The following is a 26,791-nucleotide window of genomic DNA, read 5'->3' as shown; positions in this document are numbered from 1 at the left end:
CCTAGAAGCACTAGAAACACAACGGGGCCCAGTGCGCATGCCTGTGTGATGGAGGCAGAAACAAGTGTGGGTTAGGTAGAGCGATGGCAAGACACGTGCATAGGCCTAGGGCAGCCGGATGGAAGAGAGAGCGTGGATATGCAAAAGAGCAGAGGGAGCCCGGAGGATGTGATTGCACAGTAGATGGGTCGCGTGTAGGAGAGGGGGGCTAAGAAAAGTGAGGTTAGCTTTTTTTTTTAAAAAGCAAGAAGGGGCATGTAAAAAAAAAAAACAAAAAAGGCCAAGGCTTTAAAAAAAAAGCAAAGTGGTTTAATTTTAACAAGGGCCTAGCTTTTTAAAAACTAAAAGCAAGGGGCAGCTTTTTCTCCCTGTAAAAGTACACCCTCCTCTTCATTGTTTCTCATACTAGGAGGTGTTCTTGTGTGCAAGTAGTGTCCCTACTCTTAGATCCCATTGGGAATCCTATGGCATATCGACTGACATTCACAGGGTTTTTTGGCGGAGATTGTGGAATTCTTATAGGAAGCCATAGATTTCCTCCTTTATCTGGGTTTCTCTTCATGGTGGTCTGGCCACCAATCAGTGGAGGTCAGGTACTGGTGCTTGCCCAGCATGCCCTAGATGTGTAGGAGTTTCGGAGTCAGTTTGCCATTGTTTATGGGAATGCAGGGAAGCACAGAGGGTTTGGTCTGCGATTGCACACCTCTTTGGTAGGATTAAGAGGGATGCTATCATTTCTTTTGGTTCTATCATTTGGTTGACATAGTCTGGGCCACAGCTGAGATTCGAGGGGACTGACAGGAGCTTGGCCATTATGGTTAGGCAAGGAGTTGCTCAGCAGTGTTGTCTTCAGGATTTGCCACTTTCACACTTTGTCCCTCCGGCACAGAGGTTAGATAGTTCTTGGGAGATTATTGCTAGCATCTCAGCCTGGAATATCTGGAAGTCTAGATGCACCGAGGCCATTGAGGGTACTCCCGTTCTTGTTTCTCAGTGTCTTTGCAGGATTTGGAGTGATATTATTCACACCATTATGGCTACCTGGGCGAGAATCCAGGGATTTTTATGGGCTGCGGAGAGGAAGCGCGCCCAGTTTATGAGAGAGTGGGACATCGGTATCTTTTTCACGTCCTCTCATTTGGGACCCTATTGGCAGCACAGGGCTCCTGATTGGTTGAGATCTCCACCTTTCTTGGTGTGAAATCTCCATTTTGTAAAATTTTTTCATACTTAATAAAGTCTCCTTTCTGGAAAAAAGAAAAAAAAACTCGATGTCTCCAATATTTTCCTCCACTTTCTCTTCCTTTCGACCCGTAAATCCTCCTTTCCAAGTAAGCACACAAGTCTAGTGTGCAACGGAATATTATGGAGCTGATGGGGAGCAATTATGTGCGACTAGTCGGTTGGCAGTTACGATGTGGACTCGGTCAATAATAACGACTTTGAGTACGTAAAGCCATTGGGTTGGCTTGGATTTTACCCGCCACCAATGGTAACACTGGAAGATGATTGGGAGCACATTATCCATGATCCCATGGGGAAGGGTAGTGGTGAGCCCAAGATTTACGGTTGCTCTCTACCTTCACCCATCAATGACAAAAAGGTTATCATGTGGTGTCAGGAGGCTCATGGTATGTGGGATTCGAGCAAGATTCCACACACATATTGGTGGGTCCACGAGTGGCTCAATACTCTTGACTCCGCAAGTCTTGAATCGTGACGTGAATCCTTTTTGGTGGGATTTCTATTACCAAGGAAACTTTTTCACAATTTACGAGGACAAAGGACACACAGAATACCAGATGGGGAGTTTTTACTTGCCTAAGTTTTGTTAGTCAATCAAAGTATTTTGTCCTTACGAATGTCGAGGTTCAAAATCATTTGAGTCTTGGAGGGACTAGTGTGAGAACTGGTTGACAGAACCTCTCTTGTTCTGGACGTTGTGAAAATTGTCCTATAGAATCTCTCTAGATGGTTGAGATTGGTGGGACATCTGTAGCTTTTAGAGAAGTTGACCTTCAGTTTTTGCCCATTTTGGTGGGTTGAAAGAGTAGTTGGAGCCAAACTTGAGTTGCTGGCTCATGTCATGCTATGGCATTCAGAGAGGTTATGGTATCCAGAAGTGCTTATTGCCTTTCCAGTGGATGGGTAGGGAATGCAAGATGATGTGAGGAGTTGGAATGGCTCAAGGAGTCAAGCCTTTTGGGCCAAGGCTTGAAGGTGACTTGGGAGAAAGATTGGTTCTCTAGGAACAAGTATCTTTAGTTGGTAATCTTCTGCGAGCAAGAAGCTCGGTGATTGAAGGATGATCCCTCGCTTCTAGTGGATTTGGACCACCTTTCTATTGACATCCACAGGGGACTTCCAAGAAGTCAGGGTTTTGAGTGTAAAATGGACTTTGATGGAAGTGTGGAGTTAGGATAGAGGGTGTTGGCAGTTATAATTTTCCTAAATTGGAAACACTTGTTGGGTTTGGTCTTAGGTGAGGATTGGACAAAGGAGATCTTATGATTGAACACAGGCTCCATTCAGTTTTGGATAGGGGAGATCTTGTGTTTGGTATATTTTGCCTTCAGTACATGGTACGTACTTAGTGGAATTCTCTCACGTGAACGTTTATTTCACATGCATGGACATGCGTGAGGTGGGAGAGTTGATACAAGTTGTTACCTGAGCATGAGTTGCTTGGACTTGTGATGGGGGTAATGAGATGCTGGAACTTATTTGCACCAAGTGCTGACAACCAATGCAGGATGCCGTTTGGTATGACAATTGAGTAGGTAGGACACACCGTGATGATGGAGTGTCCTACCTCATATTTCAACTCTTGGATTTGAGTTGGATTACAGTGAAGCTTCCAACTCTTAGAGAAGATTTGGATTGTATCGGCAGTAAGCAGTTGGAGGTCTATGAGCGGAGTTTCATACTCGCTTAGGTAAGATCCAGGAGATTTGAGTAGATGCTATGAGTGATTGTCAGGATAGGCTAAGGGCGCTAACAATTCCTATGTATTTCAGCCTGCTTAGATGGCGGATTTAATGTCAATGTGATAACGGAAGCACTTTACACCAAATGGGGCAAGCCACCCTCCGAGAGAACAGATTTTGTCATCAAGTTAGCTAACCAAGCAAGATAAAGCCAAGTGGAAGGAACATCTAGCCAGGTGTTAAATAATGCACGTACTATTGGATCTCCTTGAACCCACTCAATTGTCAGTCCGTTATGGCCCACCGGTGGAACCAGGAGTCAATTGTCTCCTGAGTCCTCTGCTTTTTCTCCCCCGTGCAGGTCTCTGGAGTAAAAGAGGGTGCAACCACAGCTGTCTCAGCTTCCCCTCCTGTCACCAAACCAGCGAAAGGTGCTTGCAGAACAACCATGGTGTTAGTCAGGTACGTAATCTGCTGCTCTAACAAGGTCATTCTTGCCTTGAAGTTAACCTTAGTGACCAGGTCATCGACCATCACATTGTCATCTTGCTTTTCCCCAAAAAAAAACAATGCTTCTTTTCTTTCTTGAACCTGGCGGCCTGTTTTTTCATGTGCTCCATCCATTTAAAAAAAAATGTTTGACCTGCGAATGCCTTTTTTTTGTTGGCTTTCTCCCCTGCGCATAGCATCAAGTCCTCTGTGGTTTCGTGCGCACAGTTCTCTACTCGCTGCCCCCACCTTGTTGTGCCTTCTCCTTCTGTGCATAACTCTACTACAAAAAACGCCAAGGCTACGTGGCCTGGTTGCTCAGGTCTGGCCGCTTGGTTGATGGGCCACCTGCTTGGTTGGCTGGCTGCTCAGCATAGCTGCCTAGGGTAGCCAGTTTCGACTGCCCTAAGGCTGGCTATCATAGGCCTCACGCCTTGCAAACCTCAGCCGCTGATAGTCCTTTGGTACTCGCTATAGTCATACACACATATCAAGCAACAGCGAATCATCTCCTTGCATCCCCAACTATTCGTTTTTTTTTCTGATTGGCCTTTTGCCCAAGATCCTCCGTGTAGTTACTGATTTTTCACCGCTTGCAAGCGCCTGCGCATAGGCGATGCCGCAGAGGAAGCACCAAGGGGGGTTTTGAACCCAGGACCTCTTGGTCCAAGGCAAACACCTTCACCACTTGAACTATCACCTCATTGGCGCATCCCCGACTATTCTTGCAACCTTGACGCCAATAGAAATCTTGTACAACTTCTGTAGAGCATCAATTTGATAGAAAGAGAAACGATGAGAGTCATACCTGGGAAATCCAACATCATCAATGCCTAGACACGCATACCTCTTTAGCCTCTACGTTAGGGTTGCTCTAATACCAAATGTAAAAGTCCTTCCCTGAACCTCCCTAAACACAGCTGAAAACCAAGGTTAATCCTTAACGAGATCATGAAGTAATAGGCTAGTTCACCCATGTAATCCCTAATCTTGCCCCCCCAACACCCCCCGCGTGCCCCCCCCCCCCCCCCCCCCCCCCCCCCCAAACCCACCGGACTAGTCCCTAATCCATAGATTAGTGTCCAGGTACCTAACACCCCAGAAAGTTGCCACTCTTAAGGCCTTACACTCCCCATTTAGAGAAGATTTTGGTAGAGACTCTTGCACTCATACAAGAGGAGCCAAGTAGCCTATTTCTTCTGGCTGTTTCTACAGGGTGGGTTGCTCACCAAAACCAGTGGAGATCTATTGACATGGATCCCTATCCTAGATGCCCATCCAAGACAGTGTATCATTGCTTATGGGAGTGCAGAGGAGCACAAAGGATTTGCCAATCTGGGTATCTATAGCCCAACTCTTGGACAGATTGAGTGTCCTCTCTATATTACTTGGGGTGCTATTACATGGTTGACTCAGTCTGGCCCACAGCTTCTTTTTGAAGGAAGGGGAGCATATCCTGTTTTACTTGTCCGTAGGCGCATAGCTCAAAGATATTTGCTTCAGGATTTCCCCTAGTCACGATACACACCACCTTCGCTGAGTATTGACACCACTTCAGAGATTATCGCTAGTATCACGGTGTGGCATATCTGGAAGGCCAGATGCTTAGAGGGCTTTGAGGGTATTCAGGTTTATGACACCCTGTGTATTTGCAGTATATGGAGTAACATCGTTCACTCTTTTGGCCACCTGGGCCCTCATACAGGGATCTGCTAGAGCTGCATAGACAAAGGGCAATAGATTTATGAGAGTGAAATCATGGTATTTTCTTCTTTGCCACTCCTTTGGGGCTCTTATGGCAGCATAATGCCCCCGATTGGCTGACATTTCCCTTCCTTTTGGTTTGGGAACTCCTTTTGTATAATTTGATTCTCCTTTCTGGAAAAAAAAAGAATAACTACTTTTTTTGGTGTATTTCTGAGAGAGATTGTGCAAGGTGAAAAATTGTGCTGGAAAAAAAAGGGAAAAAAATTTGATTCTGGGGGAAATCTCTGATATGTTTGGAATATTCTTCTTTTCTGTGCAGAGATTAGGGCAAAAATCAAAATTTGATTTTTTGTGGAAAATTGATTTAGGGGAGGCAGGAATGTAGGGCAATGGAAGACGCAGAACGCTTGAAATGACTAGCGTGTGTGATGGGGGATTGGGCACCTGTACAATAAGGGCTGTGGGGTGCAAAGGGTCTGTGCGCTGTGCAAAGAGCCTGCACAGATGTGCAAAGAGGCCAAGGTAGGGCAGGCTACATGACCTACGTGGCTGGAGTAGGTTGCAACCGTGGGGATAGAGGACATATTGTTGTGGGGGGAGAGAGAAAGAAAGTTGTATTAACGTCTTCAAAAGGCCAAAATGACCTATGAGACCAAAAGGTTACATCATATCCTTGAGGTACATCATCTTGGGTACAAAATAGTAATAAAGAAAGATAACAAAAATCTAGAACTATAAAATCTGATCTAGGTACATGAGCAGAGAGCTCTCATATCACCCTAATACATCCCTCATGGGCCGCTGTGACGTGGTGCTCAAGGTGGGTATGGTGGCTTATGGGCTTTGATTCATGAGAAAGTTAGTTCTTTTGGTAGCATTCCAAATTTAAGTGCCTTGTATCCATAGTAACATGGGACGGGGAACGGGAACGGGAACGGGAACGGGGATGGGGGAACGGGGACGGCATATGGAATATGCAATTTATTGACTACAAAGCACACTAAATAAAATAACATTTATGTTTTTACACTTTGAACATTCAACGCATCACTTTAAATGTGCAATACTTGGCGCAAACACCGAACAGGCGCTAATAAGACTTAAGTACACCGACAAAGTTCAAACCAATATATAAGCATGGAATGATGATCACTATCAAATAACAAAAGACTAGTGTCTACAATGCACATAAATTGCTGAGTCAAGACTCAAAAGTAAAAACAATGGAACATAGCTAAATGATAAATCATAGAGCCTGCAAGCTGCAATGCTCAATCGGAGGCTGGAGCGTGAGTAGTGGCATCATCCTCTGGGCTCTGTTGTGTCTCCACTTGCTCATTTTCCTCCTCCTGCTCCATCTCCCACCGAGTAAAGGGATCTGCCTTTGCAGTCGCACCCTTGCAAAGCATTCGCAAGTTTGCGCTTACAAAGACAAGATCATTGGCCTTTTCTACACCAAGGCGGTTCCTCTTCTTTGATGCAATATGGCTGTAAGAACTCCAAAGCTGCTCCAAACAAGAGGAGCTTACAGCTTGGCTGAGAATGTGAAGTGTTGCAGCTTAGGCCCATCTGAACCATAGTCTTCCCACCACAAAGCAGCCCCAACCTTCAACCTATCCTCGTGTGCATCCGCACAACCAAAAGCACCACGAAAGGACCTGTATGCAGCAAGCCGGTTTCTGATTTTGCGCCTAATGCCTCCATCTGGCACTAGACGATCCAAGATATGCCTCCAACCATCACTGACCCCTCTGTCGCCCTCCTGTCCATTACCCTGAAACTCAGGGTCCACCATATATGCAGCTGCATGCATAGGAGAGGCATAGGAGTTCCACCTCGTCACACATAAAGAACGAATCTCCTCGTATTTGTCCTCATCGGGCTCTAGCTTTTGCAACTTCTCTATCAGTCTATCCATTGCCTCATACACCTTCCCGATGCATGGCTGCATAGCATCTACAAGCCTCAACAAGTGGACAATAGGCCTCACCATAGCATCAATGCGTTTCACATCCTCCCAAAAGGAAGTGTTCTCTGCATGCTCCCTGTATAATATGCCTATGGCTGTTGAAGCCAATGAAGAAGTGGCGAACTCGTCGCTGATGAAGAGCTGCCTCAATGCACCACTGCACTCCCTCAAGCGGGCCAGCATCAAGAAGTTGAAGGCAAATCGGGTGTCTGAGTATTTGAGAAGTGAGAGCCTTGATTTCTTGGAGAACTCGTGGCGAACTGGTGGTTCAAGACAAATGTGACCATTTGATTGACCTCCTGAATGATTGGCTCAATCCATGACTTCTTTCCAATATCCTTTAAAAAATTGTTCAAACAATGTGCCATGCAATATGACATAGTCATGTGTGGATACATGCCCTCAATAATAGCTCCAGGTGCCCTATTTGCAGCCTTGTCATCTGCAACAAAACCCACCACACATTCCGGGCCCATGAGCTCAATGCCACTTGCCCACTCTGCTGCAAGCACGTCTGCACTCTTCCCTGTCCCTGAGGCATCATGTGAAGCAATAAAGTACATCTCGCCCACGGGAATATGCAGCGAGACCATGGATGGACCGCTTCTCCTCAAGTGGTGTCACAAATGCTCCAGGATCCACAGCCACACGTGCCAGCCTTGCAGCCCTCAAAGCCTCATTTCCGGCAATGCGCTCAAGAAGCTCCCTTCTCTTCTCCGATGTGATTCCCGTGCAAAATCGAACCTCGTGCCCGGACTCATGCATAAGGTGGGCTCTCACTTTGTTTGACCCACTCATCCACCTATAGGGGCAAAGCTTGCAAGACCACGGGCGTGAACCTCCTCCACTTCCAGGGTGATTGGCATTAACCTCTTCTCACCACCATGACCAACCATCAGTTCTTCTAGCACCACCACGACGTGCAGAGCCGAAGGTTGCTTGTGAAGAAGATGCCATGAGAGAGGGTGAAAGTTGAGAGAGAGAGAGAGAGAGAGAGAGAGAGAGAGAGAGAGAGAGAGAGGGAGTGGGAGAGGCTAGAGCCTAGAGAAAGCTTGCGGGTTGAGACTCGAGAGAGAGAGAAATGAAATGTTATATTAACGTCTTCAAAAGGCCAAAGTGACCTATGAGACCAAAGTTACAACCATGTGACATCTGATACATGGGGCCTGGCCCTGGGCACTGGGAGAGAGAGAGAGAGGCTAGAGCGCTTGTTGCTTAAGCCTTAAGCTCTAGACTGGGGCGGCTGGCCAAGAGTGAGAGAGTGGGAGAGAGAGAGAGGAGAGCACTCGGCACAAGCCTTATAGGCTCAGGTCACGGGTGATGGCAGCCAGGCCAACCTTTGCACGGAAATGTATATGGAGTTGCTAGCCTCCAATGGGAGGAACGCAACGGGCAGAAGAAAAAAAAAACGGCGAAAAAAAGCGAAGAGAGGACGGCGGGAAAAAAAGGGGAAAAAAACGGCGGAAAGAAACCGCGTCCCGTTCCAGTCCGTACCGTTCCGCCGTTCTTGGGACGGCGTCCCCTTGTGACGCATCTGCCTGAGGCGTCCCCTCCGTCCCCAGCCCCCGTACCGGAACGAATCGCCGACTCGGGACGGCGTTTCCGCGTCCCGGCCCTCCGTCCCCTCCATCCCCTGTTACTATGCTTGTATCCATGGGAAGATTGGATGTTCAAGAAACCACAGAATCTCACCACCCGTTCGACGAATGTGATTTATCATATGTTGGTGAAAGATAAGAGCTGGGTTTCAATGAAAGCTGACAAAGTTTGGAAAATACATTGCAGTACAAGCTGGTGGAAAGATGTATTGATGAGGGGCTGTCATTCCAAGATTTCGTATCGAGGAAAGGTTTTCATTTGGAGAGTCTTGGTGGGTGGGCTTCGTGTGGGGGACCAGCTTCGAGGTCGCAAGATAGCTTCTGGTCATTGTGTTTTTTGTACTACAAATCTTGAAATTTGTCAGCACTTGTTTGTGTATTGCCCAGTTGCGAGACAGATTTGGGACTGCATTTCTCAAATATGGCTGGCCATTACGGGCTCTCGTGTTACTCGACGTCAATGGATATTTGGTTGCATCCCTAATGTTTCACTTGGGGAGGATTAGCTGAATTTATATCATATTTTCAGATGGTCAGGTCTTTGGCATATTTGGATGACTAGGATTTCCTTTCTAGTATCTAGTCCATACTATGCATAATGGATGTCGTAGTATCTAGTCTATACTATGCATAATGGAGTTAATAGTTATATAGTCTTGTGGGTTGACTACCATGAGTATATAACATGCACGTTCCTAAAATGTGAATTTGGGCATGTTCTTGGATTCATCTAGGTATGTATTTGGATTACCAGGATTGCCTTTCTCTTTGACTCTCAGTCTGGGATTCGAGGGCATACTCGATGAGTGTGCGGGATTTTGATGTGGCAAATTTCCTCTAAGGTATCGACACAAGTCATTACAGAGAATTCAGCCCTTCCATGGATGAGGCTGATTCGCACGACGGCTCTATTTGTTTTATAGGGGTTGAGGGCACTTCTTCACTCTAGCATGTTGGCCTTGTGGCCCTACTTTCTTACTTGAGCTTTATGTAGGACAGTGGTGTTTGTAGATTGTTTCTTTAATACAACTCCTTATTATGAAAAAAGAAAGAAAGAGATGTGACGTCCCAGAGAGTCCATAGACATATTTTTGAAATTGATGTTTGTTTATTTTGCCCCTGTTTACAGATGCAAGTTTGGTTCCTGTGTTTGCCTATGCCATCTTTGGGTCTTCAAGGCAACTTGCAGTTGGTCCAATTGTTTTAATTTCTTTAATACGATTGGAATATTCTTCATTTCTGTGCAAAGATTTGGACAAAAATCAAATTTGGGGGAAAGTTAATTTTTTGTGGAAAATCGATTTGGGGGAGGCAAGAATATGGGCAATGGGAGAGGCGGAAGTGCACTCTGCAAAGAGCTTGCAGAGACATGCAAAGAGGCCAAGGCAGGGTAGGCTACATGACCTACGTGGTTGGAGCAGGTTGCAAAAGGGTCCAACTGTGGAGAGAGAGAGAGAGTCTACTAAAGACCAATGGGCCTATGAGACCAAAGTGATACAATAATGTCCATGTGCTTATGCACAGGAGAATGGGCTCTCAGTTAACCTCGGTAAGACCAAGGTTATGGTGTTTAACACTACAGCTAAGTGGGTCTGGAGATCAACGCCTATTTTCACATATGGGCAGGAGACAGTGTGTTGACTTATACACATATCTTGGAGTGGTGTTCACTAGGCCCACATTTTCCATGAGGGGGGCAGCAGAGGCCAGATTGACTAGAGGATATGCAGCACTAGGAGGTCTAGAGAGGATGTGCTCATAGGTACAATTTCAGGAGCCACACACTAAGCTGTGGCTTTTTGACACGCTGGTCACATCAGCTATGCTATATGGAGTACAGATCTGGGGGCCTAGCCTAGATCGTCAAAGTCGATCAGGACGCACATACGATGGATGGAGATCGATGGAGAGACCACTTGTGTCCATGATCTCCAGGATGATTCGGGCTAAGGCCTCGGTACCCCATGAGCTTATCAAAGCCGAGATGGGAGCACCACCGATCGTAGTCGAGGCTCTTGCCAAATCAGGAGCTTTCCCGACACCGGTATGCACGACTTGCTTTAGAGTCCTCTCAGCAGCTAGCCATGGAGGGAGACACTTCATGTTGGTATGCGCAGATAGCATCTTGGTTTGAGCTCCACGGGTTCAGTTTAGACAGACTTCCACCCTTCCAGTACTCTCTGGAGGCACCCTCTCTCTCTCTTTGGATAGTGATGTGTATGATGCTTACCTTTGTTGCTGGAGTTTTCCTCCTAGATGTTATCCATTAGGAGCTCCTAGTACTGTACTTTTCCTCATAGTTGTTTTAGTTTCAGTTAGTTGTTTAGTTGTTTTTAGCTTTTCTTACACAGACATTGTATCAGATCCACCAATTGTTGTAACCTTTTTGGTCTCATAGGTCATTTTGGCCTTCTGAAGACGTTAATATATCATATCATATCATATCATCTCATCTCATCTCATCTTATGGGGCACTTCAATGCACGGACACACAGAGCCAACAGTGTGACATTTATGATTTCGAGCACCCCGAGGTGATGCACACACTAGAGGTGGAGGACACGGGAGCTTATAGGGTGTCAGAGGACATGGGGGCCACATAACACCACATATGGTCATCACTTACTTGAGCTGGGAGTGCGACACCATCTTGTTATTTATAACGGGATGAGACAGTGGCAGGATTTAGGAGCATTGACATGCTTTCCACGATCGCCGCGGGGGGGGGGGGGGGGGGGGGTGGTAGCACAGTGGACTACATCATGGGGTCCATGGAGACCACAGAGGCAGTGACATCTTTCAACATCCCCCCCTGTCCTATTGGTGCGGATTAGATTTACGTCTTACTGTCACTGGCGAGCTCCACACCAACACCCACACAGCCCACACAGGCATCGCATACAACTTTCTACTTCACCCATGACTTGGCAGACATATATGAGCATCATGTATATGACGGGCTATTCCAGATGGATCCCCTATCACCTCTAGACACACTCACCACCCAGCTGTCATCTCTACTACATACGACCGCCACCCGCAGCTTCCCCTATCATACACACATTGCACACACACACAGATCTGGGAGCACGCCCCAGAATCGGTGGTATGATGATGAGTGCAAAGAGCCATATAGACACCTCCGTGCCCAAAGAGCACTGGGGACCATTACACAGAGACAGGCGAGCCGACAGATGAGGATCCTCACACGCCGTAAGAGGCGTGCATATGAGGAGGCACTGTATTGGGATATATACCACCTACTCATGAGCAGAGATGCAGCCACTGCATGGCGCAGGATGAGAGAGCCTTGCCCTCGTACCCCGATTGAGGATCCACACACATGGCACACATATGCAAAGAGCCTCTACCATATCCCTCAGCAGCCGCCCATACCACAGCCACAGGAATCCTGCCCTACCACCTCTACTTTCTTTACCGCCTCGATGGTAGAGAGAGCTATCCACCGGTTACAGCATGGGAGATTGGGTGACCACACAGGTATACAGAGTGAGCATCTTATTTATGCAGCTGACACACTGGGACCCTTTGTTGCTCACCTCTTTAATAGGGCACTAGTGGAGGGCCTACGAGCTGAGTGGACTATGCATACCATCATGCCTCTCCACAAAGCGGGAGACATGCTAGACCCCAGCAACTACCGGACTATCATGATTGGTCATACATTGGCCAAACATTATGGCACAGTGCTCGAGGCAGAGTTGAGCTCATATCATATGCAAAGAAGGAGGGACTGCGAGCACCAGGGCAGGCCGGATTCGACGAGCTTTCTCCACTATTGACCATATATTCACTCTGAGATGTATGATTGACCAGGCTAGGATGCGGGAGAAGAGATTATACTGCTGCTTTGTGGATTTCCGCAAAGCATTTGACACGGTGCCACGAGAGAGACTCTTCCAGCAGAGAGGATATGCAGACTATGCCAGGAGGAGGTTGAGAGTGAGGAACATTATGTATGCAGATGCACAGCATATAGTGTCATTAGAGAGAGATACACCACCATCTTCAGTGGACATCCCTCACTCCACCAGATCATGGAGTCCGCAGACCAGCGCAGATTTGGCCAGTTCTTGCTAGAGACGCAGCGCCACAGAGAGACACTGCTATGGACTCATACCATAGGGAGAGGTGGGCGACAACTCCAGCTCACTGATTTCTTCCAGAGATCTATCTCAGTGCCTATCCCGACACAGGAGGGGGTTACACTTCAGCGCGCTGCGGACCTCCAAGCTAGACGGAGACCATGAGCACCAGGCTACCAGACTCCCAGGCTACATCAGAGGGAGATCACAGAGATACGGGCTCGACATCAGCACCATATCCAGGAGCGGCTAGCTCACCTACACTCACACCCGGAGATCATGCTCCAAGGTATTTTTGCCTCGCCATCGCCTATGTATCACATATTACACCCCAATATGGTACTGGTTGGAGCTAGACAAATCTGCATTGCATTCTTGTATACCCTGCGCATATAGGTTGCATACTGAGCCTCTAGTAGTAGTGCTCCATCCATCACACCCCCCCACCAGCTCAGTACTTTCATAGTTTATTTCATGTTCATTTTGTCCTTTTTTTTTTCTAGACATCCAGAAGACATTGACAGTTGTACATTGATTTGTCTCATAGGTCGAGTTCGGCCTCTAGTAGATGTTAATACAGCTCTCTCTCTCTCTCTCTCTCTCTCTCTCTCTCTCTCTCTCTCTCTCTCTCTCTCTCTAGCTTTGCATTCTCCTAGTATTAGAGCTCCATCCCCTCTCCCACTCATTGTACTTATTGCACACCCAGATTCAGCTTTTTACTTCAGTACTTTTTCATTTTGTTGGGATGACAGAGGATACCCCACACAGGTACACTGATTTGTCTAATAGGCCGAGTTCGGTCTTTTGGAAGACGTTAATAAAATCAATCTCTCTCGCTCTCTCTCACAGTCGATCAGGACGCGCATACGATGGATGGAGATCGATGGAGAGACCACTTGTGTCCATGATCTCCAGGATGATTCGGGCTAAGGCCTCGGTACCCCATGAGATTATCAGAGCCGAGATGGGAGCACCACCGTTCGTAGTCGAGGCTCTTGCCAGAGAGTGTCCTTCATTCATAGCACCTGGGAGCTTCCCCGACACCGGTATGCACGACTTGCTCTAGAGTCCTCTCATCAACTAGCCATGGAGGGAGACACTTCCTGTTGGTATGCGCAGATAGCATCCTCAAAAGCCCCTACATCAAGGCGTAGAGATCCATTACAATTCCAAGTAGCAACTTTGAGTGTAGTCCCATAGGTCTCGCGCCGTCATGAAGAGCGCCTCTCCATAATCACCACTCTACCATCTCTATAGAAGGCCACTTTCCCTTTCTCTCGGGCTGCCCTTATCTCGGGCATAACTTCTTTCATGTGGGCAAGTTGCGAGAGTGTGAGGTCATCTCCAAGAAATATTCCCGTTTGCTTGAGTGTAGGACGTCTCTTCAAGAAGTCCTTCGCTTCCATGGAGGGGAAACGAATGATAAGTGCTCTCTCCTTGGAAGAAGATTCGCCACTACCTTCTCTCTTCTTTCCCACTCTCCATGCCTTTGTGTGCGTGGCTTCAATGCCCATCATAGAGAAGAGCTCCTTGGTTTCCCCTTCTGCATCATCACGGTCTTTTAGACCGGACACTCGTACATGTAAGGCCCGGGTGTTCCTCCTTTGCTCCTCTTCAAGGGTCATGTTGATGATGGTGGGAGTGGGGATGGGTGCCGATTCTTTACCTTTCCCTTTCTTGGCGACCTCGATCCATTTCTCGGCCTCGTCCATCTTCTTTTGTGTCTTTGTGATCACCTCCACCCATGAAGATGTCTTCTGTTTATGTTGCTCCTCCTCCTCTCGAATGATCCTGATTTGTTCCTTGATGGTATTCAGCTCTTCAATAAAGGAGGGCTGAAATTCTCCATCCTCAAGCTTGCTTTTTGAAGTGGCTTCCAACTCCTTTTTGAGGGCTGAGATTTCAGCCGCTTGACTTTTAGCATGCAGTTTTGCACTTTCAGAGAGAGAGAGAGAGAGAGAGAGAGAGAGAGAGAGAGAGAGAGAGAGTTATATTAACGTGTACAAAAGGCCAAAATGACCTATGAGACCAAAAGATTACGTCTTGTCCATGGAATACATCATCATGGGCACCAAAAATAAAACGAAGGAACAAGAGCTGAAATGCCATAAGTGATCCCAATACAAAGAGTGACAAGCTCTCACATCACCCTGAAGTATCCCACATAGGGTGCTGCATCATGGAACCCAATGTAGTAAAGCTGAGCTGGTAGGAGAAAGTCTTGTGGTGGTGGGAAATGATGGTTCTAGTCCTCCTGTGGTGATGCGAATGTAAGTGGGGGCCACAGGGTCGGGGGTGTCGGGCTCTGCATAGCTCGATGGCTCTGTTTAGTGTCATTCCTCTCTTTTCTTTTTTTTTTTTTCCGGATAAAAGATCCTTCTATTAGTTAATGAGAAAACGCCATAAGGCTACAAAGCTCACCTCGCAAGGAGGGATAAAAACACAGTGAACTCCTGAGCTCCACCCCCGTGGGGCTGGCCGCTCTCTGGGGGGGGCTACCTAATAGTACATGTGGGAGGTGAGAAAAGCCAAACTGGAGGCCTGTAGTGCCAAGTGACATCCTTGCCCCTCGCGGTGAGGAAAGGGCCGGGTTGCCAAGTGCGGAGGAAAGCCTTGCGGCGCCCTCTCATGCGATCCGAGTCGCCCTGGAGTTTCCCCCAGTGTCCTCTCAAGGTGTGAATGATGTCCACCCAGAGGGCCTGTATGACCTCCGCCGGTGGAGACGCCTGGCGGTCAATGGCCTCCCTGCATCGGGCTCTCCAAATGTGCCAAGCCGTCATGCTGCTGATCATCTCCCATCTGTGCCCGACCCCCTCCTGAGGTGCTGCCGAAGAGAAGTCTGGCGTCGGAACCACCGCCATCGCCCTGTCAGAGACCTGGATGGTCGCACTGCCAGGGACGTCCTCATATCCAAGGGCCAGGCCGCTGTCCGTGGCCCAAGCCACCGCACCCCACGTCACCAGCATCTCACCTCGTGAGCCTGCAAAAACCATCCTGAGAGCGCGCTGCCAGACCTGCTGTGCCTGTGGGCAATCCCATAAGCAGTGCCGCTGCGACTCCTGTGCATGGCCGCACCGAGGGCAGGACGCTGGGTGACTGCCGAAAGCTAGCCAAGCCCCCACAGCCAGTCCTCTATGCGCTGTGAGCCAGAGAAACAACGTCACCTTCCGGGGCCGGAAGCTGGCCCAAAGGCGCTGCCAGAAGTCCCTAAGAAAGGCAGGGGAGAGCCCCTGTCGCCGCCAATGCTCGGCCGCTGCCGGGGTGCTCGCTATCCTGTGTCTCTGAATCCGCCGCCCCAGCCTCGCTGTGTACTGAAAAAAGGGGATGCCTGGGCTGGTAGGGGCCAAGTAGGGATCTCGCCAAAACCACTCACCTTGATCCCACTGAAGGCGAATAAGAGGCCTGCTGTCCCAAGCCCATAATCTCCAAGAACAGTCCTCCCCTATCGAGGCCGATGAGGGGTCTACATACCACTGTCTCTGATGAAAGCCGACCACCCGCACCCTCTGAAGAATACATCCCTGGAGCCCATCCAAATCTAGTCGTGTCCTCTGAAGCTGGCCACCCTCTCCCACCTCGAAAGTGAGTGGGGCAACTCTCTCTGCTGTGCCACAGACCGCTAGAAGGATCTCATGCCGAGTAAAAACACCCATCCACTGTGGAGGTGGAGGGTCCTGTACTCGGGTCCGCCACTCGCGGGGGATGGCCGCCTCAATGTCCTGTCTCATCAACTCTCTGCCCCTCATCCCACTGAGTCTCCTCTCCTGAGCCTCGAGAGGCAGCTGCTGAAAACCTATCCAGTCGTCTAGGGACTGGGCTGGGCCAGAGCTCAGCGGGCCCCACGACACATGAGACCGCGATCCAACCATATGGCCACTAGGGAGACGAATCAAGGGGTTCCAGATCAAAGGCTGCCTTAGGCGCTCCTCATCGGTGCCCGGGGGAGTCTGGAAGAGTGACGGCCTCAGATGCGCCCAGGCCCTCAGAAGGCTAGCTGCAAAACGCTCCTCGAAGCCAAGGCCCACTCCTCTGGATCGCTGCTCTGAAAGGATCCACCTGATGCTTGGGGTCCAGGGGCCGCTAAGAGAAGGGGTGCGGCTGAGCATCCTGGAAACAAGAAACTCCTTCCACGGCTCAGCGCCTGGCAGGAGGCCACGAACTACCAACTTGCCAAGCAATGCTCGGCTTTGGCAAATAGTATCAACAATGCCCAGGCCGCCTCTCTCCCTCGGCTGAGTGATCACCGCCCATGCCACCTTGGCCCTGGCGGGCCGCCCGTCGCCACCGGACCAAAGAAAGTTCCTGATGAGCCTCTGCACCTGGCCGATGGCACGCCCGTGAGAAGGCCTAGCAAGAAGTGATGTACCACATAGTAGCATGCAGAACCTGATTGGCCACAACTACTCGGCCAGCCAGCGATAAACGAGCGGTACTCCAATACAGAAGCTTCTTCCGAATGCTCAGAAGAAGGGGGGCTATCTGCTGCTCCGGAGATATGTCAATGCCCACATAGCATCCCAAATAACGCACTGTAGTGCCGGGGGGCAGCCACTGAAAACCGTCAACTGGCCTCCAAGTCGGGGGGGGCATAGAGCTGACCCACAACCCACACGACTTGTGCCAGTTGATCAAAGCGCCCGAAGCTCTGCAAAACCTGTCCATGGCTAAGGCGAAGCGGCGGAGGTTCTCCTCACCTCCCTGAAGATAGACAGCTGTGTCATCCGCAAACTCCGAGTCTAGGAGCTCCTCCGAGGTGCGGATGGGAAGCTGGAGGCCCCGCAAACCTGTATCCTGTGCTGTCAAAAAAGTGCTCATGGCCTCCGCCACAAAAAGAAAAAGAAAGGGCGCCAAGGGGCACCCCTGCCGCACCGAGCGCGAGAGCTGGAACCTCTCTCCGCGCACGCCCTGTATCAGCAAACCTGGCTATGAGCCGATGTGTAGAGTGCAGAGACCCCACGGATCCACTGAGGGGGGAAGCCCATCCTCTCCATAGTGCCTTCCAAGAAGGCCCAGTCCACCCGATCATATGCCTTCTCGAAGTCGAGAAGGAGCACTGCCAGATCCTCCTGTCGAAATCTAGCCAGAGCCGTAGCCTCCCAGAAAGAGAAAATGTTATCCAGAATGCTCCTATCCTGGATGAAGCCTGTCTACGTGGAGTGGATGATGTCCGGAAGGTGAGGCTGAAGCCGCCTGCTGATCGCCTTAGCTAGGACCTTGTAGGCCGTGCCTAGCAAGGTGATCGGTCTCCACTGTCTAATCTCCAGTCTGTCTCCTCCCTCTTTGGGGATCAAGTGGATCAACCCCTCTGCCATGCTGTCCGGCATGACTCCTGACTCCATAATCTCCTGGAATGCCAATCTGAAGCCCCTATGTAAGAGGCCCCAGTACCTCTGGAAGAAGGCCACCGAAAGACCCGTCCTCTCCTGGGCATTTGCCCCGAGGTAATGCCTGAAGAGCCTCCTCCAGTTCCGTATCCGAGAAGGGGGAGAGAAGGGAGTGCTGCAAATGGGCCGGCACAACCGGTCTCGTGAAGCTCCAGACTGCCTCCCGAGCCTCTCTCACCTTGTCATCTGCTGGCTCAGCAGAGAGAAGATCCCTGTAAAAATCTGTGGCTATAGCCCGAACCCTGGGGGGATCCACCACAACCTGGCCATCAGCCTGCCGAAGACGCCTGAGACCCTCTCATTTGAAGCGAGGCCCTGTCGCCTCAAAGAAATCTCGAGTCACTCTGTCTCCAGCCTGTGTCCAAAAAGAAGCCCGAGCATGGAATCGGAACTCCACCCTCCTCTCCTCGATGGATCTGATCTCAGTGCGAGCTGACTCCATCTGCTCTGAGATCCAAGGGCTCGTAGGATCCCTCTCCTGGAGTCTCTGGAGGGACGCTAGACTCCTCCGTAGGCTCCTCTCCTGCTCTTTGAAGGCCTCCAGCCGGTCCAAGGCAGCCTGTCTGAGCATCTGGCTGATCTCCTGCAAGCCCACTGGCAAGATCGCTGGCTGCCGATCCTCTCCTGAACTGCAGCTCCTGCCAGACCTGCTCAACTCTGATCGCAATCTCGGGCTCCTCTATGAGACAATCTGGAATCCGGACGCTCTGGCCCTGCTCTCCTCTCATGGGGTCCTCGATCTGGAGAAGCACTGGAAAGTGGTCTGAAAACGAGGAGCCTGCGAGTATGCCCACTGTGCCACCTCTATCACAGGCCCACTCATCAATGTAGAACCTGTCGATGCGGGAAAGGTTAAATCCTGTGGCCCGTCTATCCGAGCGCGAGAAAGATAGACTACCCTGCAACCTGCCAAACTCCGGGAGAGTCCACGGATCCTGGCCTCTCACCTGTAGCACTAGTTCCTCCCAGGCAGCGAGCTCCGGCCCATGAATGGTCTCCTGGCTGCCCCCCATCCTGTCCTCTGCATCCTCCAGCATGTTGCAATCCCCTCCGAGGCACCAGTGGTCTGCCAAGGGGAGGGACTGCCTAATGGTGCTCCAGAACTCGGCTCTCCCGGTCGCCCCATTAGGGGCGTAGAAGTTGAGGAAGCAATGCGGTCTTCCCCAACCCGAAGGATGATCCACTGCGCACGACCCTGGACCAGAATGCCAGAGTCCACAACCTCGGATAGAAGCTGCTCGCTGACTGAGATGCATACTCCACCCTGGTTCCCCTGGGAGCCATATGCCGGTGACCAAAAAGTGTGACTCCTGCCTGGCAAGATCTTCCCGCAGGTGTGGGTACGCCTGGCAGAAAGGTGGTGCTCCTGGATGAAAAGGATATCTATGGGTCCTCCAACGAGAGCCCTCTGGATCTCCTGGCGAAGTGTGCCCCGACCAATGTAGCAGCGATGTCCACCGAGACCCTGGATGTTTCATGAGAGGATCCTCATGGGTGAGCTATGGCAAGTGAAGCAGCCTCCACTGGCTCACCCCTCTCAGCCGGCCCGGATGATCTGCCCTCCACTCTGTGAGTCTTGGGCGCCGGCTTGGAGGGAGAATAATCACTGTCTGTCCGGGTGCGGAGTCTCTCCAAAAAGAGGGTGACCTGTCTCTGTGTCCAGCCCCACTCCGCCTTCGCCCTGTCCAGGGCATAGGCGTGAGACCAATCCTCTGCATATATGTATCTAAAGGTAGGCTGCACCCTTGGGGCGGCATGGAGGAGAATCAGAAGCACCGCCTCAACTGAGGTGTGGACCGGATCCGCCCGCCAGTCTCCTATACCAAACAAGCTCATGCGGGCTGAGTGTAATCGGGTCTGCAATAGGTCCGTGAGCCCCAAGTCACTGAAGTGGTGAGAAAACTCCAGTATCTGATCACGCAAAACTTCCTCTAGAGAGTTGCAATCCCATGCTGTGTCTGGGGCAACACTGAGAGGAAAGGAGAAAGCCACCATGCTGCTCACCACTGAGGGAGAATGAGAAGGATGGCACACCACGCAAACTCGCAAGGGCGCGACCAGTGTCTCGAACGGGCCAGCATCCAGCTGGAGGCACCTGAAAAAACCGTAATCCACTGGTAGCCCCATCACTCGCGGGGGCCCCCCAGGGGAGGCTGGAGAGAACTCTGTGGCGGGCGACGCAAGGATCGCCATCTCCACCGGCCCGGAGTGGCGATGGAACAGCCGCTGGACTGAGCTCTGGCCTACCCAGCTGCGCTGCCCCGCGGCAGTGGGTGGTCTGGCGAAGTATCCTGGAGAGGCCGAGGGAGGGATGGGGGCTCGCGGCGAGGAGGGGGAGAGCGAGGAGAGGTGGAGAGGCATCTGCCAGAGGATAGGTGTCAGGGGGGGCCGCCGGGGGAGGCGGGAGGGGGGGGGCTGGGGGGGGAGAGGGGGGGTGGAAGGAGTGCTCTCCGGGTGAGGGGAAGGGGAGCCGGGGGTCGAAGAGTGCGGCCCGGGATCCTCAGGAATCTGCTCCAAGGAGGGGGCGGGGCCCCCCGCGGGGGGAGGCGGGAGCGGGGTCTCCACGTGGGAGGCTCCACCAGCGGCCTCAACGGGCACTGAGTCTGAATCCTTGTCCATCGGGGTGGGACCTGCTGGCCGCCTATCCCTGACAGGAGCATAAGTGCGGGTAGGTGCCTGTACGCCAACCGGAGTCGCCTGTCCGCCAACCTGTCCGCTAGCCTGTGCTGCCTGCTGGCGTCTGCGACGGTCCCTGCGGGCCGGGCGTTTCCGCCGGCGAACCTCCTGCCATCCGCCAGCCTCCTGGGACTGCGCGGCATCCTCCGCCGGGGCCTGCTCGTCAGATGATGGCGCCTGCTGTGGCGAGCTAGGGATGTCCGGTCTCTGAGGTGGATGGCCACCCCTCGGGACTCCTGCAGGGGGTCCAGAGGCGGCATAGCGTGAAGGATGAACCCCCTTGCGGGGAGAGGCGCGTGCGAGATGGCCCATCTCCCGACATGTGTAACACTGGCCGGGGAGGCCCGAATACTCCACGCGCTGTATCATATGTCCTCCAGAAAGACAAGGGAGAAGGATCGTCTTCGGGAGGGACTCCGGTGACGGAACCACAACCCGAATGGCCGGGAGTCCTGCTGCCCGAGCAATCACTGAAGCCGCTGTCTGAGGCGTCTCCACCACCTGCCCGAACGCCTTGCCAATGGATGACAAGAGGGGTAAGTACTCCCTACGGAGTCCAGGAAAGCAGATAGTGACGGGGAAACCTGTCGCGCCTGCTAGCGGGTCAGAAGCGGGGTCGAAACCATGAGTCCATCGCGCCAGGAACGCCCGGGATGAGCGGAGGGCAATGGGGCTCCGAGCCAGCACCATCTGAGCTGCCTGTGGGGACTCGAAATCCACCTGGTAGTAGCCACGTCCCAAAAAATCTACGCTGACGATCTTGGCGGGCACGCCAACAAGGCTGCCTTGCAGAAGGTCGCGAAGCTCTCTCCGCATCGGACGGCTACCCACTATCTTGCAGACCAAGGAGGAGGCCTCAAGAGCGGAAACTGTGGAAACAAACAACTGAAGATCTTCAGCTGTGAACTCCAGACGGAGACCGGAATCGGCAGGGTTAGTCGGAGCGGCTTCCATGGAGTCCTCCAGAGGGAAAAGGCCAGAAACCGAGGTCACCAACGGGAGGGACACAGCCCTGCGAGGAAAAAGAGAGGCGGAGGGCTACAGGATAGCGGGGGCGGGCCGGGGGGGGGGGGGGGGAGCTGAGGCAGGGAAGAGTTAGCGGTGGGCGGCGGGGTGAGGCGGAAGGGAGGAGAGGGAGAAGGCGGAGGGGAAGAGATGCGCCGCGCAGGAGAAGGCGGAGGGGTAAGAGGTGGCGGGGGAGAGAAGAGAGGCGGGGGAGAAGGAGGCGAAGGGGTTAGAGAGGCGGAGGAAAAGATGACGGGGGAAGGAAGCAAGCGGCGGGGGGGATGGCAGGGAAGGCAGCGTGGAAGGTGGCGAAGGAAGAGAAGGCGGGGGGGAAGAAGGCGGAAACGAGGAGGGAGGCGGGGAGCGAAGGCGGGGGAGGACGCGAGGCAGAAGGCGGGGGAGAGATGGCGAAGAGGGGCGCAATGAAGGAGGCGAGGGCGGAAGAGAAAGCGGCGGACTGGCGGGGGGGAGGAGGGGGGCGCGATGGCAAGAAGCAGCGGGGGGGGGGGGGGGGGGGGGGGGGGGGGGGGGGGGTGGGGGGAGTAGAAGCGGAGCTCGCAGGCGAGGTCGTCAGTCGCAGTCGGTTCCCAGGCAGCCTCTGATCTGTTAGTATGGTGAGGATGAGTGTCATTCCTCTTGGCCGGGCTCCTACATCAAAGAGGCCATAGACATGTTTTTGAACTGATGTTTGTTTTTTTTTGCCCCTGTTTACAGATGCAGGTTTGGTTTCTGTGTTTGCCTCTTCCATGTTGGGGTCTTCAAAGCAACTTGCAGTTGGTCCAGTTGCTTTAGTTTCTCTAATGTGATTGGAATATTCTTCTTTTCTGTGCAGAGATTAGTGCAAAAATTAAATTTGGGGGAAAGTCAATTTTTTGTGGAAAACCAATTCGGGGGTGGCAGGAATGTAGGGCAATGGGAGAAGTGACTAGCGTGTGTGGTGGGGGCTTGGGCACCTGTACAATAGGGGCTGTGGCGTGCGAAGGGTCTGTGGGCTGTGCAAAGAGCCTGCAGAGATGTGGAGAGAGGCCAAGGCAACGCCGGCTATGTGGCTGGAGGAGGTTGCAAAAGGGTCCAATCGTGGAGAGAGAGAGAGAGAGAGAGAGAGAGAGACGTGAAGACCCAAAGAGTCCACAGACATGTTTCTGAAATTGATGTTTGTTTTTTTGCCCCTGTTTACAGATGCAGGTTTGGTTCCTGTGTTTGCCTATGCCATCTTTGGGTCTTCAAGGCAACTTGCAGTTGGTCCAGTTGCTTTAGTTTCTCTTCTGGTCTCAAATGTTCTTTCCCAGATCGTGGATCTAGAGGAAGATCAAAGTGATGAGGCCGTGGAATATTATTCAGAGTTGGCAGTCTTGTTGGCTTTGATGGTTGGAGTAACGGAGTGTGTGATGGGGATTTCTTAGGTGACATTTTATCCTGTCACCCTAATATCAGGATCTTACGCTTTTAAATCTGGTGTAGGAATCTTTTTGGTCTTGAAAAACGAGCTCCTAAGCATTTTGTGTGGATGCAGGCTTGGCTGGTTAATTCGCTTCATAAGCCATACTGTAATATCAGGATTTACCTCAGCTTCTGCAGTTGTTATTGCCCTTTCACAAAGCAAATATTTTCTTGGTTACAGTGTTACACGAAGTAGCAAAATTATTCCTCTCTTGAAAAGCATTTTCTCTGGTTTGAATGAGGTGGGAAAAAAACTCTCTATTGTAGTTTCACATTAATTGAGGATACCATCTTCTGATTTCTTGGGTATTGTCAAGTGCAAATGTGGAGTTTTGGACAATAGCTTTAAGCTAAAGAGGTTCCAACTTGTTAAGATAGTAATAGCTGATCTGAATCCCCCCTAATTGCAATGGGTAAAAGTCCATCAAACATGTCCTGTAAGCCTGTATCATTGCTTTTATACAAGCTGTACATGGGCTGTTTTGAATTTTCAGCAAATACCACATCTCTACTGACAAAAATCCTTTGTGTAGTTGGATTATAAAGACGGTATGCTTTGCTTTCATTGCTGTAGCCCACAAAAATGCATTTAATTGCTTTGTCATCTAGCTTTGTTCGGAGTTGTTCTGGCACATGTGCATATGCCAAACACCCAAATGTACGCATATAATCCACTGCTGGCTTTCGGCTATACCAAGCCTCAAATGGTGTTATGGTTTTCAAAGCTTTTGTTCAACACATGAGTTGCACACATTTATAGCTTCCATCCAAAATTTGTGAGGCAACTTTTGTGCTTTCACCATGCATCTTGCCGTCTCCATTAAGATCTATTTTTCCTTTCAGCTACACCATTCTGCTGCGGTGTATAAGGCACAGTACATTGGTGTTTGATGCCCTTTTGAAGCATGTAATCCTTGAATGCATGTGACATGTATTCTCCACCTCTATCTGAGCGGAGTGTTTTGACTTTACATCCACACATATTTTCAGCCATTGCTACAAAGTGTCGAAAGCATGTAAACACATCTACTTTCGCTTTCAAAGGGTAAGCCAAGCAAACCTGGAGTAGTCATCAATGAATGTGACAAAGTAAAGATGCCTCCCTATGGATGGTGTCCGCATTGGACCACATACATCACTATGTATGAGCTGTAATTTACTTTCAGCTCTAACAGCTCTATCTTTGGGGAATGGTTTTCGTTGCATCTTTCCCAAAATACACCCCTCACATACATGTCTTGGTGGAGACTCAAGAGGCTGCATATTATCAACCATATGATGCTTCTGCAAAAGCATTAAACTCTGAAAATTTACATGCCCAAAATGAGCATGCCATAGCTCTGCATCATGCATAGCAGGAGTGTGGGCAGCCACTGTATTTGCATCATAAGTGCGCTCGTCATAGCTGTCCAGCTTATACAAGCCTTTGTATCGTGTTCCAGAAGTGACTATTTCATAACCCTTTGATGGGTCTTTTACCAAACATTTCCCATCTTCAAATTCAACCTTTAAACCTTGGTCGTTTATGTCTTAGACGGAGAGCAGATTTTTCTTTATCCCTGGAACATACAATACATTTTTCATACATATATTGGCACCATTGGCTGCAATAAGTATGACATTACCAATTCCCTCTACTAGATATGTGGTATGATTTGTACATGATACAGTGCGGCCATTTGAAGCATAAACCAAGTGCTGAAATACATCTTTGCATGAAGTGATGTGGCTCGAAGCACCACTATCAAAATACCATGATGCATTCTGTCTGTCAGATGCAATGCAAGACATATCAGTATCTGAATTTGTCATCAGAAGAGTCTGCTACTGCATTGCCTGCTTCTTTCCTTTTCTCTTTTGCAATCCTCTTCCTACATTCACTGATGTAGTGTCCAGGCTTATGGCAGTAGTGACATTTGCCCTTCTTTTTGGGCTTGTTTGCATCCCCTTTGTGAGACTTTTCACCACTAGAAGAGGGCTGTCCATGACCAGCCTTGCTAGACTGTTGTCCCCCATGCCTAAAGCTCTTTGCTTTACCTTTATCCTTGGCTGTAAATGCCTTTTCTCCACCACGGTTGCTGGATAAGTTTGCTCTTGTTTGCTCGTCCTGCAAGAGTAAACCCACGAGCTCTTCAAAAGTGACGGGATCACCACCTCCTCTCTCATTGAGAGGTTGAGAGAGGTGTGAAAGCCCAAGTAGGAAGGCGGTAAAGAATGAAGAGTGTTGGTGACCATCTGTATGTCTAGGATAACCTCATCAATGTTGAGCAATTGTTCCTGCATATCTTTCACTCTGGTGAGATGATCTGCCATGGAGTCACCCTCATTCACAGAAAGAAGATCCAATTACCTCTTCAAGTAGGCAACTCTTGCCTCGTTGCGTACCCGATACATTGCTTCCAATGTGTCCCATACAAGCTTCGATGTCTTGCATGAACGAATGTGCGGAATAATAGTCCTTTTCACTGAAAGGGCTATCAATGACATGGCCTGTGCATCTCTAGAGTCCCATCTCTTCTGCTCTTGTGTGGGAGCAGGATCTACATCAGGAGCTCTTTGAGCACCTCCCCTTTGAGGCGTGGTTGGCTGTATGGTAAGTGGGCGTGTGTCATCACCACACACGATGCCCCAAAGCCCTTTGGCTACCAGCAAATTACGGATTATGAAACTCCAGAGGGAGTAGTTAGATCCATCCAGCTTGTCCTCCTGGGTGAGCACACCAAATACATCTGTAGCATTCTGTGCCATGTCAACAAAATATATCTGCAAGCAAACCAAGCACCAATGTGCACTGCCAGGCAACCAAATGTCCTGTGCAAATGTATGCTTGCAAATCAAAGCAAGTGTAAACCTGCACCAAATTGTCCACCAAATTGTCCAATTACACACAATGTGTATACATTCGCGACAAATCGCAGCTGTAATGCCCAATTACATGCTCCAATTTGAAAATCCCCAATTTTTATGCACTCCAATTGCTTCAATGTGCATCTAATTGGCCAATTTTCACAAAAGCCCCAAATTTCTGCAAATGTAAGAGGTTCAATTTGCCCATTTTGACCTCAATTTTGAAAACCCCCAAATTGCAGGCAAAGCAAAATGCCCAATTTTTTCAATTTGTATAGTGACCACTGTCTAGTCACATATTCAGCTTGTAGCTACTAGCGGTTAGTCTTTTACTTTCATGATTTATGATCAAACATGTATGACGTCATATTAATTTCTATGGTTATTGGCGTTTGTACTAAGATTTCAGATTCAACAGGACTTAATGTTGTATGCTCGTTGCTCATTTGACATCTATTTAGATGTTTGAATTTCAATTGTTTTTTGCGCAATTCTATGTACCAGTATTACTAAATTATGAATGGTGTATAATATATAATTTTTATTACATATACATTATTTTAAAAAAGTGAACGTACTTAAAGTACTTATCCCAATACGTAGTTTACGTACTCGTACGCATACCGTACCGTACCTAAAGTGC

At 50.0% G+C, this 26,791-nt stretch overlaps 1 protein-coding gene across 1 annotated transcript in view; it reads left to right on the top strand.

Moving 5' to 3' along the window:
- The window catches only part of LOC147640456 (sulfate transporter 4.1, chloroplastic-like), a 186,622-nt gene that overhangs the window by 52,436 nt on the left and 107,395 nt on the right, over positions 1 to 26,791 (top strand). The window contains exons 3-4 of the mRNA XM_086825348.1: positions 23,041 to 23,260; positions 23,375 to 23,543. Of these exons, the coding sequence (XP_086681474.1) occupies positions 23,041 to 23,260; positions 23,375 to 23,543 (389 nt within the window). The remainder of the gene's footprint in view (positions 1 to 23,040; positions 23,261 to 23,374; positions 23,544 to 26,791) is intronic.

This window comes from Cibotium barometz, chromosome 3 (assembly GCF_041138505.1).
Source record: "Cibotium barometz isolate CiBa-2024 chromosome 3, ASM4113850v1, whole genome shotgun sequence".
NCBI classification, from domain to species: domain Eukaryota; kingdom Viridiplantae; phylum Streptophyta; class Polypodiopsida; order Cyatheales; family Cibotiaceae; genus Cibotium; species Cibotium barometz.
Note: the sequence above shows the minus strand (reverse complement) of the source record. Positions and strands in the feature narration are given on the sequence as shown.